Source organism: Pseudoliparis swirei, chromosome 6 (genome assembly GCF_029220125.1).
Source record: "Pseudoliparis swirei isolate HS2019 ecotype Mariana Trench chromosome 6, NWPU_hadal_v1, whole genome shotgun sequence".
Taxonomy (NCBI): Eukaryota; Metazoa; Chordata; class Actinopteri; order Perciformes; family Liparidae; genus Pseudoliparis; species Pseudoliparis swirei.
Genome location: NC_079393.1, coordinates 17,026,561 through 17,043,597, shown reverse-complemented (window position 1 = coordinate 17,043,597; position 17,037 = coordinate 17,026,561). Strand labels below are relative to the sequence as shown.

Sequence of the window (17,037 nt, the reverse complement as noted above, 5' to 3'; positions counted from 1 at the left end):
GTATTTAAATACTTTATTTTTTCATACCTGGCAACCCGGTTTCATAGGCCCTCTGACGAGCGTAATTAAAGTTGACGCTCTTGAAAATCCGTATTTCGGGCATGTGTATTTCACTTTTTGTCTTGGCTGTGTTTGAATGTTTAACGAACTAGTAAGATATAAAGCTAGGGATGTTTTGTTTAATTCCTTGAAGGGTTGTCGATACATTATTTTTTGTTAGCAACTCAACATAATAGCTTACACATGTTAATACTTTCGTCGCGTCTCCTTGTGTTGCATCATGGCAATACATTATCCGTGCACCCTGAATAACATGAGCTTACTAGTTATAACATTTTGCAATTTCCTTGCCACATGTCGCGGCTGTCAAATTATGATGGACGTATACATGTATCTGTTTTTTATTTCCCGATATTGTGCCTCCTCGATTTCTTTTCCCCACAGGAGATTCGAGCGCAGGAGACGAGGAAGAGCGCCCCCAGCAAGTGATCATCGCTCCCTGAGACGTATTATTGGAATAGGGATGTCGTTAAATACAGAGAGATACTGTGATTGATTTCCAAGCCAATAGGATCAGTGTTAGGTGGGATATTTCAATTAAATAATTTCCGGTCAGTCCAGTATGAACAGCGGGCCAGTGGCGCAATGGATAACGCGTCTGACTACGGATCAGAAGATTCTAGGTTCGACTCCTGGCTGGCTCGTTCCTTTTCTTTTTCAGTCAAATAACTGAGAACTATTATTGAGAAGTATACAGGACTGTCTCAGAAAATTAGAATATTGTGATGAAGTTCTTTATTTTCTGTAATGCAATTAAAAAAACAAAAAAATATCATCTGGATTTTCATACAAATCAACTGAAATATTGCAAGCCTTTTATTCTGATTTATTGCTGATTATGGCTTACAGCTTAAGAAAACTCAAATATCCTATCTCTAAATATTAGAATATCATGAAAAAGTATACTAGTAGGGTATTAAACAAATCACTTGAATTGTCTAATTAACTCGAAACACCTGCAAGGGTTTCCTGAGCCTTGACAAACACTCAGCTGTTATAAATCTTTTTTTTTACTTGGTCTGAGGAAATATTAAAATTTTATGAGATAGGATTTTAGAGTTTTCTTAAGCTGTAAGCCATAATCAGCAATATTAAAAGAATAAAAGGCTTGCAATATTTCAGTTGATTTGTAATGAATCCAGAATGCATGACATTTTTGTTTTTTTAATTGCATTACAGAAAATAAAGAACTTTATCACAATATTCTAATTTTCTGAGACAGTCCTGTATATTCTATTAACATGTTATAGTTAGATGGTCATATGCCGTGAGGCGGCCACTCCCCACACTCAAAGATGGAGCTATATTGCCTCCCTGTCACCTGTGAGTCGATTAATTGTCTTCAATTGACCAATCAACATCTCGGAGTCAATTTGCTTCGCTCTGTAAAGGATTACCAACATCTCGAAATTAAGTCAATTCTTTACAGCTACGGGCAAATACCTTGAGGCAGATTGAATGCTACCATTAGCTGTCCCATCTCAGCATAATGTTGCAGAAGAAAAGGTTGTACTTTTTTACTCCACTACATTTATTGTAGATCTTTAGTTACTAGTAACTTTGAAATGTGATGTCTATACATACAAAACACTGCATATGCTTTATATATTAATTGTTATAAATTTAACTAAATTGATTGATTGACTGAATGCTCACCAGCATTGTGTCATTAGACTGCTGGATTGTCAGTCCGTTAATAGATTAGCTTTCGCACAATCTGTATATATATTAAACATTTTACCACCTTTTACTGGACTCTAAGTTAATGAATGGCAGCCTTATACACAATCTGTATTTGTTGATCTAACTTCAATTTATATTTTAAATGTATATGAGTGTTTACTTGCAGAGGAAATGTTTACAGTTTGTAAGTGGTATTTTTAATTCTCTAGAAAATATTTCTCCCACCACTGGTCCCATGTGACACAACCTGTGTTATAATACTTGTAATAATAATAATGTCATAGCACGTTTAACTTCTTTATTATGCCTTACTTTTGACTATAATGAGTCTGGTATGTTATCCGTCATGTTAATATCAACAGAACAAGGTGATCGTGATTGAATATAACTGAGATGATATCATGTACTATAATGTATACCGCTGCCTTAGGTCATGTGTTAATGGTTTGTCCATTTTGTCTCTCACAGCTATTTTATTTGGTGTTTCACTGTTTTCTTGATATTTACTTCTTTTTTAAACACCTATATAGAACCTCGCTTTAGGAGAGGGGCAGATGGCAAACTCAATTGATGCAAATCCCCATGTTGTTTATTGTTCCCTCGAACACTGAACCTGCCAGTGGCTCCATCTGTGTGGCTGCCCTACCTTGGAGCGTTCATGGCAAGACCATGTGCATGACATCCTTAAAACCTGACCCTTTAAGGAGCCACTTATTGAGCTCATAAATGGAGTAGCCTGCTAACTCATTTTGTTGCTAGATGTTGTAATAAAACTAGGTTTTATGGCGCTCCTATAGCGATTGCGATTGCGGTTACTTTGGAGGGTCAAGACAAATAAATAACTCTGTAGGTATTATGTGATATCAAATGAATGACACTGTATATAATATGCAAATGTATCAATCATAATTATGGGATCTGTTAAGTGATCTGGAAGGAATCCAGAAAACATCAAATACCAAATAAGTTAATGTAAGCAAGGATACAGCCTGGAGAATGGAGAAGATGAGAGGAAGCATTAAGGCCTGAGGACTGCTCAGGAATGTGGATAGGGGTTGGGTTAACCAACACCCAACATGGAGAAAGTTATCAGGATCAACAGAACGAGGTATTGTCCAATCTATGGACCAGAAGAGGAGGGAGGGGGTTTTGACTTGAACTTACAAAGCTGGAAAAGGCAAAAGATCAGGAGAGATCTCTTTGTGCCGACCACCGGGCAGGTAACAGATCTACGCCGGACACTGGATCTCTGTTCCATGGGATATATTGTGTGTAATTATTAGTGTGATTCAATTTTGTATTGTGTTTTCTGTACTTTTGTTTTTCTTTCATTTTTTTATGTAACTGGAACCATCAATTCGGCTTATTTTTGTTGGACGGAGCTCTCAGACGGGGAAACTCGCTTGGAGAAACCCGTCATTTCTTAACAATATCAAGCGTGGATATTGTTCATACAGCCAATAATTAACAAAGATCACGGTCTTTATGGCTGCCAGCAGCCAGATCTAGCTCCAGTATTGCAAATAAAGAATGAACTATTTCAATTTGGTGAGTACACTAGTCTGATGTTTTATTTTTCGACAGATATACACTATGATAATATTGTGTCGGGGGCATCCACTCGATATGATGCAAAAATATTTGCTGTGTATTTAATTGAGCAAATATAGGCTACTAATTTCCTGCAGGAAGCTCTTAAGTCAAATTGATTTCTAATGCAGCATTTTGATTGTATGAATGTGCTACATAAATTATGAATATTCATTGGGTTTAAAACGATACAGTTGCTGATAACAGTATTGTTGATAGTGTCCCTGCAAGAGGTTAACAGGCCCAGTGTGCTTAAATACAGGTGGACTGCTGCACACGGATAAAGGCACTGCACACAAGTTCCCAAAAGACTGAATCACTTAAGAAATTCTTTACTTTTTGAGCCGTTAAATGTAAACCAAATTTGTTTTGGTTTTCTTTATGCTTTTAAACATTAATTTAATGAATAACACAAATGTTATGCCTTGTGGCACTTTTCATCTCAATGGTCAGTTTTTGAACACCACAATGTATTGAATAAATACAAATACTGTGAACCAACACTTTTTTACTCTTCAAGACTATATATTCTGTTACACAGACATCATGTAGGATCACACACAGTAGTATTGTAGAGGGGAGCACGCCAAAGTCCTATGCAATTATTCATAGTCTCACAAAATACCGCATAGTGGTCCTCCTTGTTTGTGTTATGGATATAGCCCCCCCCCCCCCCCCCCCACACACACACCCCAGGCGCGTCTCTAGGATTTGGATACATCCGGGGCTTAGCCAGTGCGAGCGTTGTTACGTGCGCCTGCTGCCAGTCTGACTCCGCTGTTTTGGTTGAAAACATTCGGGGCTAATGAAAAAACATCCGGGGCTTTAGCCCCGGGTTTTTTAGCCTAGGGACGCCACTGACCACCACCACACACACACAGACACTGTATAACGAAGACTAGTCGAGGAAAGGGGCCAGAATGCGTGCGCTGATGTGACGTCGACAGAGAGGTCTCTGCCCATGCTCACGAAGCTCCGCCAGACTGCAGCTGATCGATGTGTTGTAGTGATGTAATGTTGCCCGCTTGGTGACTACGAATGGCGGTCTGTGCCAGGCTGTGCGGAGTGGGTCAGTCGCGGAGGTGCCGCCGGCGACAGCGGCACAACCAGCAGGATCAGGGAAGCGATTCCGACATGGACGAGGAGGAAGAGGAGCAGATCGTGGGTCAGAAGCGAGGCGACGGCGGAGGCGGAGGCCCGGACCGCGGCGGCGCCGCTGCAGGGCCGAGTATCGCTTGTGAATATGGCAGCGCTCATGTCAACAGAGGAGGCTCTCTGGATCGCCCGAGCACCGGACCTCCGCACCCGCAATCGTTGGCGGAATTACCGCCGGAGCTTTTAGTGGAAATATTCTCCTTGCTCCCCGGAACCGCACTACCAATCGTTGCCCTCGTAGGCAAGAAATTCAGACAAATCCTTAAGACTGAAACCATCTGGAGAAGGCGGTGCATGGAAGGTAAATATAGTGATTGCTGCACATAAAGATCATTCACAACGTGTGACGTTAAGATGTCAACTAAAGCGCGGAGACGTGTTCAAGTGCGGCTGCAGGTGTGGAAAGTGGGACGAAGCGACGAGACTCCTTTCCGTGATGGGTTATTTGTGTTGGGCTCTGGTTCCTCGACGTGTTCCCCTAAAAGCTTTTCTATTGATCTGGACCATTACATGCATTAGCGTTAACCCAGCTGTAACACCCGGAGCACGGCCTCGGACTGTCATTAGTCAGCCATTCTGTGGGGCTGATAAGATTCAGGTGACCTCACTTTTGGGGACCTGGAGCATTATTTTAAAACCCCTTTTTGTTGTGTCTATGCACTATTGCAAGTCTGAACAAATATGTCTCATGACCTGTATCCGACACAAATAGCCTACTACTTAACAATATATACTGCTTATTTTTTTTATCAATCTCAACCTTGGAACTGTACCTCCAGCTGGCTGCTCAGCACATGTTCTGCTCCACTGCTCTGTTTGTTAATCTGCCTATAACACTGTTCAGTTGACGTTTCAGTGTCGATCGGCTATAATGTGTAAACACCTCAATAACATCATGTAATATTGTTTATGAATAGCCTTAAAGTAAATGCAATGTTGAACTTATGTATGTGTTTTCTCTCTGCAGAGTTTGGTATGAAGGACGATCTGAGGAAGATGGAAGTGGGAGGCGTATCTAGCCGGGACCTCTATGTTAAACGTGAGTTAGACTGCTGATTGAATAGCTCTCATGTCACCCATGAATAGATCCCATGAAGTATTTGGTACATTCCTTCTCCATTAGGTCACAATGCATTTGCCCCTTTATATTGTCTTGTGTATATTGTGTAGATGGGTCACCCTAATGGTTGTGGTTCGCTGCAAAAAGGAAACAGTCCCAGGAACTGCTATTCTGATATGAATGAATGTTGTTTCTCTGTTCCTCAGTTGTTTATCAACATAGCTATAGAGTTTATCTTTGAAATGCCAGTTGCCATAAGACATGCTAGGCACGTGTTGGCTCTCTCGAGTAGATTAGTTGAGTACATTACTGCATTCACTAGAGGGCTGCTTTGGGCTGAGCCCGCCTCAGTCTCTGGCTGCTCTACACATGCCTGTGTTGTGCCTGTCCAGGTGTCAACCCTCGGGTGAAGTCTGGGCGCTTTATGAAACTCCTCCCGGACTACGAGCACATGGACTATAGAGACGTGTACACCTGCTGTTTGTACATGGGCCTCAACGTGGATGGCTGCTGCATGAGGGGTTGTGTGAGTGGGACTCTTATTAATTTGTGAGCAAACAGCTGCAGCATTGTTTCTCATCACTTTTGAACGGTAAACATGTTGACAATTCTCCTCGGCGCTGTTTGCTTTCATATTAAGTGTCGGGGTCGGCTGTAGCTCATGGAGAGAGTGGTCGTCCCGTAACTGCAAGGTACCCGGTCCGATCTCGCTCTCCCCATAGTTGCATGTCGAAGTGTCCTTGAGCAACACTCATGCTCGGGGAACCAGGTTATTTGATGTGCTGTGTATTATGTTTGGACTTGTGGACAAGAGCGGGTCGGTTCATGCTTTCTTCCCTTTGGGTTCACATCTCATAGACTCCACCCTGACATATATTAAACAGAAAGTTGGGCTTTAACATCTCCTCCTGTGTTCGTAACGATGGACAAAGTAGCTTGTGGTAATACACGATCGTTGCATTACTAAAACTGATAAGTATGGTGTGATATTGTGCTCTTGTTGCAGTGCTCCACCCATACAGACATATCTTGGGCTTATGGCAGCCTGACATAGGGCCTTATGGGGGATTGCTCAACGTTGTGGTAAGAAGTGTTTCTCAATCAAGACATCTGCATTTACTCAGATTAGACACAATGACTACAGTGTAAAGTGTGTTGACCGCCTCCTGCATGTCATTTAGGATGCAGCAATATTTAGCAGATACTAAGTAATATCATTTTAGGATCATTTAAAAATATTATTTATTCAAAGTTTTCTTTTAATTCAGGTGGACGGGCTGTTCATCATCGGCTGGATGTATTTGCCGCCTCATGACCCCCGTGTAGAGGATCCCATGAGAAGACGGCCGCTCTTCCGTATCCACATGCAGGAGAATGAAAAGACTGCTGTGGAGTGTATGTACGGACACAAGGGTCCGCACAAAGGGGACATACAGGTGAGCGCTCGCACAGCACACACACTTCTCTGTGCACCAAAGAGATGAACTGCTCTACATCCTTTGGAATATGTGTTCACACAGTTTAGGAGAAGTATGTTATCCTTTTAATGTGTCATCATTCTGTTATTTCAAGACTGGGAAGAAGGATGAATTTTCAACAAAGTGTAATCAGACCGATTACCACCGCATGCCAGGGGGTAGACAGGAGGTGAGACAACTGTTACTACCTGAAACCTGCTCGAACTATTCGCTGATCTAGCTTATGTTTTAAAAGCCCATGTACTATGTTCACTTCAAAATTGAAGGACTGTTCACAGCATTCTACTGATTTCTCTAATTTGTTTGTAGGAGTTCAGGACGTGGTTGGAGGAAGAATGGGGACGGACACTTGAAGAAATATTCCATGAGCACATGCAGGAGCTCATCCTCATGAAGTTCATTTATACTAGTCAATACGAGTATGAGTCTCTTCCTTACATCACACTTTCTCTAAAGCTGACATCGACATTTTCGCCCTCAGTAGCTCTTATGCTGCCTTCACACCAAAAGTGTTGTGAATATTCACAATACTTTTGATGTGAAGGCAGCATTATTGTTTCAACAATTATTGCCAGAATAATTGAGAGATAGTTTTGATTTCTACTTGTTGGTAAATGTATAACGTGTCCATGTAGTTCAGATGGCCCTGGCTGAGGTAAAGCTGTGGCTCAACATTTTAATCACTTATCTCAATATTGATCTAGTTCATCGTATGAATCGTGTTGCATATTATGGCAGATCTTCAGGGAAATCAAAACACTAAACAGTGGCAAAATGAAATGTTTACTATTGTTGTTGGCCTCCTTTTAACAGTAACTGCTTGACATACCGGAGGATCTACCTGCCGCCTGTGATGCCCTTTGACCTTCTGGACCCGGGCCTCTTCAAAGGCACCTATGGCAGTCACGGCCTGGAGATCGTCATGTTCAGTTTCCACGGGACCTCTGCGAGAGCCACCAAGCTCACTGTGAGTTAGTGAATAATCATTTTGAGAAGCTGTGCTTGTCTTTGGCTTGCTGCAATGTTTTCCATACAACAAATGAATCATTCATGTTGATTTTATACGGAAAGAGTATAATTGTACTCCTTCTCGCAGGGAGACCCCAATGTTCCTGCAGGGCAACTCACTTTAGATGTTGACCTGAGCCGGCCTGTAGTCCTCCCAGACTTGGAGCACCAGCGCAACATAGAGGATCTGTCCCGGCTGGTTCTGGGGATACATGCAGAAGTCCAGAGAGAAGAACAGCAACAGGCCAAGGACACGTCTGCCACAGCCAGAGGTGTAGCAGAGGGGCCATGTGGTGATGCCAGCGTAGGGGTGGAGGAGGACCGTGTGACCTGTTCAGACTGCTGCCAGCCCGGCCCCAGCAGCAGGACCGGTCTTCCTGAAGCCCAGCCCTTTGTCCTGCCCCTAGGAGTTATGGCTCGCAACGAGGTCTACCCTCGCACCTGTAGGAAATGGTAAGAACTCTGTATGGAAAGTGCATATCGTATACATTTCACAGAGTACGTGTGGATTGGTTGTTGCTACCTTTGTTCCACTAACTGACGTTAGACACATGTGCTTATTGTTCCTGAGCTGTTATAAGCTTGTATGTTGTTGAAAGTTCATAGCCATCAATCAATGCTTGTGCGTATTTGTGTTGCCGTTTTCAAGATCAGGATATTTAATTAAGAATATAAAAAAATATGAGGTTGATTTTGGCTTCCTCAATTAATTGCAATCTGCGAAAGAAAGGTAACTGCATACTTCTTTTTTCAATTGGTTGCAAGCTGTGGCATCACCCTTCAAGAAAATACACTGATTTCACTCATGTTTGAAGATGGATGTGGATAATTGTGATGCAACACTGTTTCTATCACAGATCCCAAATAAATTATTCTGAATTAATCCACAAGGACGTCTGTGCTGAAGGCTTTAGGACTGATAGCTAACGTGGTTTATCAAGAAATACGACCACAAATAAGTCAAAGAGGAATAAAAAGAAAAGATAGAGCAACTAAAATAATTTCACCGAAACTGAAAGAATCTCTCATCAAGCACTTTGTATATAGCAGAATTATTGAATTTAGCAAGACTCTCTAGCCATAGCTGATATTAGCATGGATTACCACCAAGTAACAAACGGGTAATGATGGTCTTACTCAACACATCACAAACTATCTCCTTCACATCAACATTGCCACACAAGGGTCAACCAGTCCACATACTTTGAGGTAACCTACGCACCCAACAGGTACGGGCAAAGTCCTTTCACAGAGACGACTGGGGGCGGTGCTGAATGCCACCGGGATTTACCAAGCCTGATTGGGCTGGAGCGGCCTGGATGATTACAGAGCTTGTTCACTTGCGCCTTTTGTACAAGAGCTTACTAAAAATCTGTATGGAACACATTATTTACTAATTAAATCAGTCATTAATTGTTAAATTGAATTGCTGCTGGTCACAAGCATTACCTGTTTGTTATAACAGAGTCTACAACCCCGTGACACTGATATGAGTGATTTATGTATTGATGTGCCTTCATTTCAGCTTCTACGGTACAGGCCTGATCGCTGGGCATGGCTTCACAAGTCCAGAGCGCACCCCGGGGCTTTTTGTGCTGTTTGATGAGGACCGCTTCGGCTTCATCTGGCTGGAGTTGAAGTCTTTCAGTTTCTACAGTCGGCTGACGGACGACCTAGCTCACGTGTACGCCCCAAATATGGAGCGATTTGAGGCCATGCTGTGCAGCATGCAGTGCTGGACATCTTGATGCACCATATTTTAAGTGTCCCCCCTCCAACCCCACCCCGCCCCACCCACAATACAATGTATAAAAAACAACCATTTTAAACAAATCACCTCCTGCTGTCCTTTGAGTCATGAGCTATGACATACCACGAGAGCTCATGAACGCACTTTTCAACGTCTTATCGGTACATTTCACAAACATTGAGTTTTACCGTCTAATTAAATGAGTTCTGTTCCCCCTGGTCTAGCACTCTTAGACTCCTGTTCCCATGCAAGCACTTTAAAAGCCCCCCCAAGTCGCTGTTCATCGCCTCACCTCAGGATGACCTTCAACCTCTAGTGCAGCATGAAAACAGGTCACATTAACCTATCTTTATTTATTTATTTATTCCCTGCAGGAGAAAAGGAATGATATTTCACACTGCTTATTATAAATCAAACTACGTGCCTGATTCTAAAACCATGTCTGTACTTGATGATGACGATAAGGTGCCCAATGTATTCTACTATAAAGCATTATTCTGAGTTCAGCGCCAAACATATTTAACTGAATGCTGCTTTTTATTTAGATCTAATCACATCTTACTCATAAGTCATAACCATTATCTGAACAGGATGTTTTATTCTCATTAAACAGCATGCCTTGCTTTTTGGTTGTTTTTGCTTTAAAAAAAGGAAGAAAAAAAACTTCTCATGTGTTTCTTTCTTTACCACAACTCAGTGAAAATCAGGACTTAAGTATCCATGTGTATAAACAACATGTATGAAATTACATTAATTTTAGCAATTTGTTTTGGAAAATACTGAATGAGTTTCACAACTGGGCAAGTGTGTCCCCATTGACAAGAGGGTATGTTGTCTTTCCATTCCATTATCCAAACCGCTTAGCCTTCTTTAGGGTCGTGGGGCGCTGGAGCCAATCCCAGCTGACATTGTGTGAAGGCAGGGTCGTATGTTGTGTTATCAACTGAAAACACTAGATAAATCAGCCAGTTTGGGCCCTTTGAACTTGAGATCGGCATATGATCTGGTCCTACATAAAACACACGTTTCTTGTCACCCCACCTGAAATTATGTAAGTTGGTGGAAAGATGTATTGTACTGCAATATAACATCACCTTTTCATAAGCTAATCAAAGTTAAACAGTTCACGTGCTTATAAAATGATCTGAAACAGAAACTTGTCTAAATGTTGAAATGTATTGCATTTGTTGTGTTTTAATGGCTGACCTAACATTTGCCTGACTTTCTACTTTCAAAGCTATTCCCTCCAGTTTTCCAATTCATTTTGAACCTGAGGCCAGGCTAAACATTACACCAACCAACGGCTCAAAGTATAAAGTGAGTGTTCGTCTCCTTTCGGACTGACGGGGTGCTCGGTAGCTTTCCATCTACAAGTGCACTTTTTCTGAGCAGTTTGGTGAATCATTTAAAACCACTGGCCAGCACTTTTATATCAGACAGCAGCTTTACTAACATTTGCACACACACAAAGCGTCTGCTAAAGCATTATATATTTTATTGTATTACTTGTTAATTCCTCCTCAATTTCAGTAGAACTGTGTTATACATTCTATCTGTGAGCCCTTTGTGCGCGGCTTATTAATGATTTGCATTTGAAAAAATGAAATGTTGCTTTCTACTATTTTCCAATGCGACACGTCTGATTTTGTGGGTAATTAATTCAGTTTGACCAATTGAACTGCTCACAGACTTCAGGGAGCTTTTCAGCTTAAGCGTTCTACTCAGTAATAAAAAAAATACAAAACTGTCAAATCTGTTGCATGCGTCTCCCATTGCTGCTCAACTAGCACCTTAAAAGTATTCTTTCCTTCCAGTGCCAGTTGTATTTTTCATGATGTGATAAATGTGGCATCCCTTTACACAACAGCCCTTTGTACTGTTGTCGGTTAAGAACTATGTCCACCTTACATAAGTGTTTGACCTCTCAATGAACCCTGGGTCCACATTCTGTCTTTTTGTGTTCATCTGCATGAATTGTGAATTGAGTTGTTGGGCAATAGCGACTCACAGACAACACTCAGGTAAATCATATCAGAATTTATTTTTATTTGACATTGGAATCCAATATTTGGCCAAACACAGATGGTATCTCATGACTTGGTGTCCTGCTACATAGTTCCCCTTGGGCTTTTTATATTTAAAAAAAGTATTCCCTGTGGCTATCAACCGTTGATTCAAACTGATTTTCTTTATATTCAAACTGATTTTCAACATACACAGTGGTGATAACAAGTGTTCTTCCAAATAAGTTTTGACTCACTACTGCCACTTTTAAATGCAGCATTTTATTAAAAGTTCAGATGCTATTTGAAAATCGATCACATTAGTTGACCAAATTGATAACAATATTAATCATTCTTGTGGTTGAAGATGGAATCAATAAAAACAATTATAATGGGGGAGCAGTGGCTTTACAGCTCGTTGCGCTCCTCCTTCTCCTTGTGTTGTCGGATCTTCTCCGGGACAGTGCGAGTCAGGAAGAATATCTTGTCCTTCTTCAGGTGCTGACGAGTTACCTGCTCCTTTAAATCAATACTCAAGTAGTCTTCTTCTGCTCCATACTTTGGCCAGTGGACCAGGCCGTCACCATTAGGAGACCTACACGCCCACGCACAGGTTAAAACAAGTCTTGTCTCCATGTTAATTACAACCTGTGATGAGGGTGAATTCCTACCCTGTGCGAGCAAAGTTTCCCCAGTAGCTCATCATGGTTCTACTCAGCTGTTCCTCGTCCTCTTCGCATCCCTCTAAAATAATGATAATCTGGTAAAACACTTTGCACTCAGGAAACTCAGATCTCTGGAGGCCTACTGATGAAGCCATTTTTTGTATTGACTTACCAGATAATTTGATATGGGTAGTTGTGAAGCATAATCCTAATACAGCAAAGATTTCATCTCCATGGTCGCTGCCAACAAAGCTTGGCCTTTTCGTCTGCATGGATTTGAGAGTATGCTGATACTCATACAGGTATGTGGGGGCACCAGCATCTAGTAGTAGAGGAATGGATATCGAGGAATGTGATACAATAATACATATGTTGTGAATGTGTGTGACGGTAAGTTATTATCTTGAGTAAATAAAATACCTCTGTGAATATTAGCCGCCTTAATGGCTGGAAGGGTGAACATCATGTCTCCAATAATCTCAGTGAACCCATCTCTATTTTTCACACGATCTTCACCTGCGCCAATATAATCAGCTGTTAACAATTCCTTGAAGAGCGCGTCTTTGGGCTGGAGAATATAAGTAACACATCCGTCAGAGAAGTTTGAGCACAATCAAACAAAAGCAAGATTGTAAAGTCGAGCACCATTTGCCTTACATTGGGGTAGAACATGTTCAGCATGTTCGTGATGTGCTCCTTATCAATTCCCTCCGTCCAGTTTGGAGGAGCAAAGAACTAAAAAGGGAAGACACACAACATTTCAGACGTGTGCCAAAGCAAAACAAAATCATGTTTCGATTCACAGATTTCAATAGCGTTCAGACTTACCTCACTCAGTAACCAGCCCCCTTCATCATTATTGACGCCGGTCATGAATGGTATCGTGAGCAGTTCGTGTGCACCAAACAGCTCATCCACACGTTTTGTCAAGAAGACACCGTCGACATTTATAGAAATTTTCAATTGTTGAGTCTTTGGAAGAAAATATACAAAAGAGATAAATATGTGTAGTTAAAATAAACATACAAATAGGCAGATTCCATCAGGTCAGTCTATATTAGTCTTGCGTATGATATCTCACCTCCACAATACCAATAATTGTGTCAAGACCGATGTTTTTCATGCAATCCCCGATCATCTTTGTGCTTTCGACGCTACAGCCAGACATATTTGCAACAATCTGAGGGATTCAACCCAAAGTTTAAATGTTGCACTGAAAGATGTTTACAAACCAAAATAAACACACTGATAATCAACCTGCGTCACTGGGAGCGGCTCATTTTCAAGGAGTACATCCATCGCAGCAGTGCCACTCTCAGCAATGGCACGGTGGACCAGGCCATCCGACAATGGGGAGAGAAGCTGTTGATTCAAGCAGCAGAACAAATATATATAAAAGGTTCTGTGGACAGTAGAGACTCTGCTGTGACATAACTGTGCACTAATTGCAAACATATAGTTGTTGATTTAAAGTGCTTTATCTGCAGATTGATCCTTACCAGGAGGGATACACTCACTCCACCAGCAGACTCCCCAAATATGGTGACTAAATCTGGGTTTCCTCCAAAGTTATGAATGTGCTCCTGGATCCACCTCAGAGCTTGAACCTGGTCCAACATGCCAAAGTTCCCCGACATGTGCTCATCTCCAGTGCTGGATAGAGCATACAATTATAGTCTACACCAGCTGGTAAGAGTGACCGAGTTTAGAATGATTGTTCACATATCAAATTAAAAGCAGGAGAGTGAAATGTCCAGCATGTCCAATCGACCTGTGCTGAGTAATTTAAAGGCTTTTTACCTGAGAAAGCCCAGAAGTCCCAAGCGGTACTGGATCAGAACCACAACCACATCCTGGTATGCAGCCAGGCCTGAGCCATCATATGTTGAAGCTGACCCAATGGTAAACCCTCCACCATGGATCCAGACCATGACCTGATGAGGCAATAAAAGACCTTCATCTTTCCCACAGAACAAAAAGCCCATTTGAATTTGTTTCTCTTTTCGAACTCATACAAAATCTCAATCCAACTACATTAAACAAAGACTTAAATCAGAAAAAAACTGAACAGAGCATCAGTATATTTGCAGTCTGGTTCTAAATCGGAGTGTTGAAGCTATATATTTGATATAAGTATTTAGTTATTTTATTGACAAATAGTATTATTTAATCATTCAGGTTTATATTTGTAGGAGTAGGCAGGTACAGGACCAGCATGCACCTGGGTAGGCCTATGTTTTTTTTACTAGCGCAGGAGAGGCAGCATTAGCAGTTCCTTTGTTCTTTTGATTGTTTGCTTGTTTTGTTTAGTTAAATAAATGATCAGAAAAACTGAATCTTGAATGGACAATGCTTTCTTTTGGCTGCGTAAACCACAAACCCATGGTGCGTCAGTGGCAATTTGATTCATGTTCGTTTTTGAATTATTGTACAAATGGCCACTACAACGAGCATCGTTAATCATATTGCCATTATGGATTCTTCTAAATGCAATCATGCCAACTCCCCATGAATACTATTGAAAGTTATCCAAAGAATCATTTCAAACCGGCAGCAACTTACTGGTAGCTTGGTACCGACGGCTTTCTTTGCAGGAATGTAAATGTTGAGGTAGAGGCAGTCCTCTGAAATCTCTGGGAGTTCAACGATCATACCAACAAATTTCTCAAGCATATCTTGAGATATCTTTTTATATTGAACACACCTGAAAAAGAGACATTTTTTTACAGCGAGAACTGGACGTGATTTCTCCAAGTGTTTTATTCAACCAACAACAGAAGCCCATGAAAGCCTTACATGGGTGGCTGCTGGGTGGCGTCTCTCACTCCCTCCCACCCCTCTACAGGCTGGGGTGCAGCCAGTCTCAGAGCAGGGCCTATGGGTGGCTTGGCAAATGGGACACCCAGGTAGGCATGGACCCCGGTCTCCTTCCCCTTTACACTCACATACTGACCTCGAAGGCTCCCAAGCTTTGTGTGCACTCCTGGAGCTGTCAGGATGTTAGGAATGGCTCAACATCGTAATGTAAAGCAGTTGATCAATTTACGGTAAATATATCCAAGTGACAAATATAAATCCTCCATGTACTAAACGTCTGGTTGTTGGTTAGTTTTTAGCTCTTGTTTCCACTGAAAAGTAGATACAAACAGTATTTTACAGCATTGTTTGGTGTTAGTTTATAACCCCAATGTCATTCCTAATCTGATCCCAAAAGGAGGTCAGCAAAATAAGTGGTGTGTACTTTAACCGGACAACCCCGTTTGCTCTTTGGGTGGAGCGTTTCACCTTTAGACATAGTCATCCTCGCAAATGTGACCAAAGATCACTTCGCCATGAGGCGCAACGAAATGCCAGCAGAACGCATCAAGTAACAACATATTCAGATTCAGTCCGAAGAGAAATACATTCAAAGAAGACCGGGATATTAAGTAACCTCAGCAGGTCTTTGTTATTCAGATTTAAAGTGCAGTCGGATCTCCGTCTAAAAGAACTGCATGCTGGTCGTTACTGTGCAAATCACTCAGTGTTCTCCTTCTTACCCTGGAGGTCTGCAGCCACATGGAGGAATATCACAGTGGTCAGAAGGAAACACGTTTGTTCAGCACGGAGGTTCATGGCAGCCGTCTTGGTGTTCAGATTTCGACACTACTGAGTAAAGCACACCTCCCGCAAAGCGTTCCCTTTTTGGCTGCTCCCAAGATGACACGTGACTGCGTCGGGTTTATAGACAGCTAAAGGGTCACGTCGCGAAAGAAGTTCCTTCTTTGTACCCAATAACTGATGCGCCTGACCAGAGGAACCAAGGGAACCACAACAAGTATGGGGAAAAGTGACATGCTTGACTTGGCATTAACTACTAGGCTACCATATAAAACTGTACATCTCAATCATTAAGTCCATGTAACTACAAGAGGAACACAATACAAACCAACAAAATTAATGCGAAATAAATGCCCATCATATTCATAGATAGATATAGCCTGAGGTCAATCATTATTGAACATTTTACCATAACTAGTTTTTAAAAATAACCTAGGACTCTAGAGCTTCAACTTTGTTTCTACTTTGTTCAGATGTGTTCGGAGGTGGAGTTAAATCAATATTTAATTCATATATACCATATACTGTAGCTATGTATCTCACAATAGTATTGGAAACGTACCATACTGAGCTTTTGCCAATTGACCCACATCTATAACAATTAAAACGTCTGGGTCCAAATGTCTTAGAAAGCAGGCCAGTGGAACCTTGCCAACTGTAAATCAAGTTTATTCTTGGTAGTGACAGACAATCACATTTTCGTATTGTCATATTCTTTGTCTTCTTCATCATCACATGATGGCCTTAGTTTGGCTCTGTGGGCTTTTTACATGTACATAACTTTTTACATGTTATGCTCCTATATACTTCTGAACCATTGGAAGGGAATATATCTCAAATAATTTGTATTGATAATAACTACAAAAGCTTAGTTACTTTGTCAATCTTCTTTTCTTTTTTTTTAAAGATTTTTTTTTTTATTAACAAAAAATTATTTTTACAGAATATTTGTAGTGAAATAGCATTTACAGTTTGTTATGCTGAA

The 17,037-nt window shown here is 41.3% G+C and overlaps 2 protein-coding genes and 1 non-coding gene across 3 annotated transcripts; 2 read left to right on the top strand and 1 right to left on the bottom strand.

The window, feature by feature from the left end:
• The first annotated feature begins 631 nt into the window (after positions 1-631).
• On the top strand, positions 632-704 carry trnar-acg (transfer RNA arginine (anticodon ACG)). The gene has a single exon. It is a non-coding gene; the product is annotated as a tRNA-Arg (tRNA).
• A 3,338-nt stretch (positions 705-4,042) lies between these two features.
• fbxo31 (F-box protein 31) lies at positions 4,043-10,407 on the top strand. The gene is made up of 9 exons (XM_056417415.1): positions 4,043-4,789; positions 5,456-5,527; positions 6,555-6,631; positions 6,817-6,984; positions 7,121-7,195; positions 7,336-7,445; positions 7,840-7,993; positions 8,123-8,487; positions 9,560-10,407. Exons 1-9 carry the CDS (start codon positions 4,372-4,374, stop codon positions 9,780-9,782), a joined length of 1,662 nt encoding a protein of 553 aa, XP_056273390.1. The 5' UTR covers positions 4,043-4,371; the 3' UTR covers positions 9,783-10,407.
• A 1,399-nt stretch (positions 10,408-11,806) lies between these two features.
• Positions 11,807-16,101, bottom strand: LOC130195338 (fatty acyl-CoA hydrolase precursor, medium chain-like). Its single transcript, XM_056416816.1, has 13 exons — positions 15,992-16,101; positions 15,249-15,441; positions 15,015-15,156; positions 14,253-14,386; positions 13,952-14,105; positions 13,710-13,814; positions 13,534-13,632; positions 13,281-13,424; positions 13,110-13,187; positions 12,873-13,020; positions 12,625-12,774; positions 12,459-12,531; positions 11,807-12,382 (listed from the first exon to the last, which is right to left on the bottom strand). The coding sequence occupies exons 1-13, from the start codon at positions 16,065-16,067 to the stop codon at positions 12,196-12,198; spliced, it is 1,683 nt and encodes a 560-aa protein (XP_056272791.1). The 5' UTR covers positions 16,068-16,101; the 3' UTR covers positions 11,807-12,195.
• Positions 16,102-17,037: the final 936 nt, after the last annotated feature.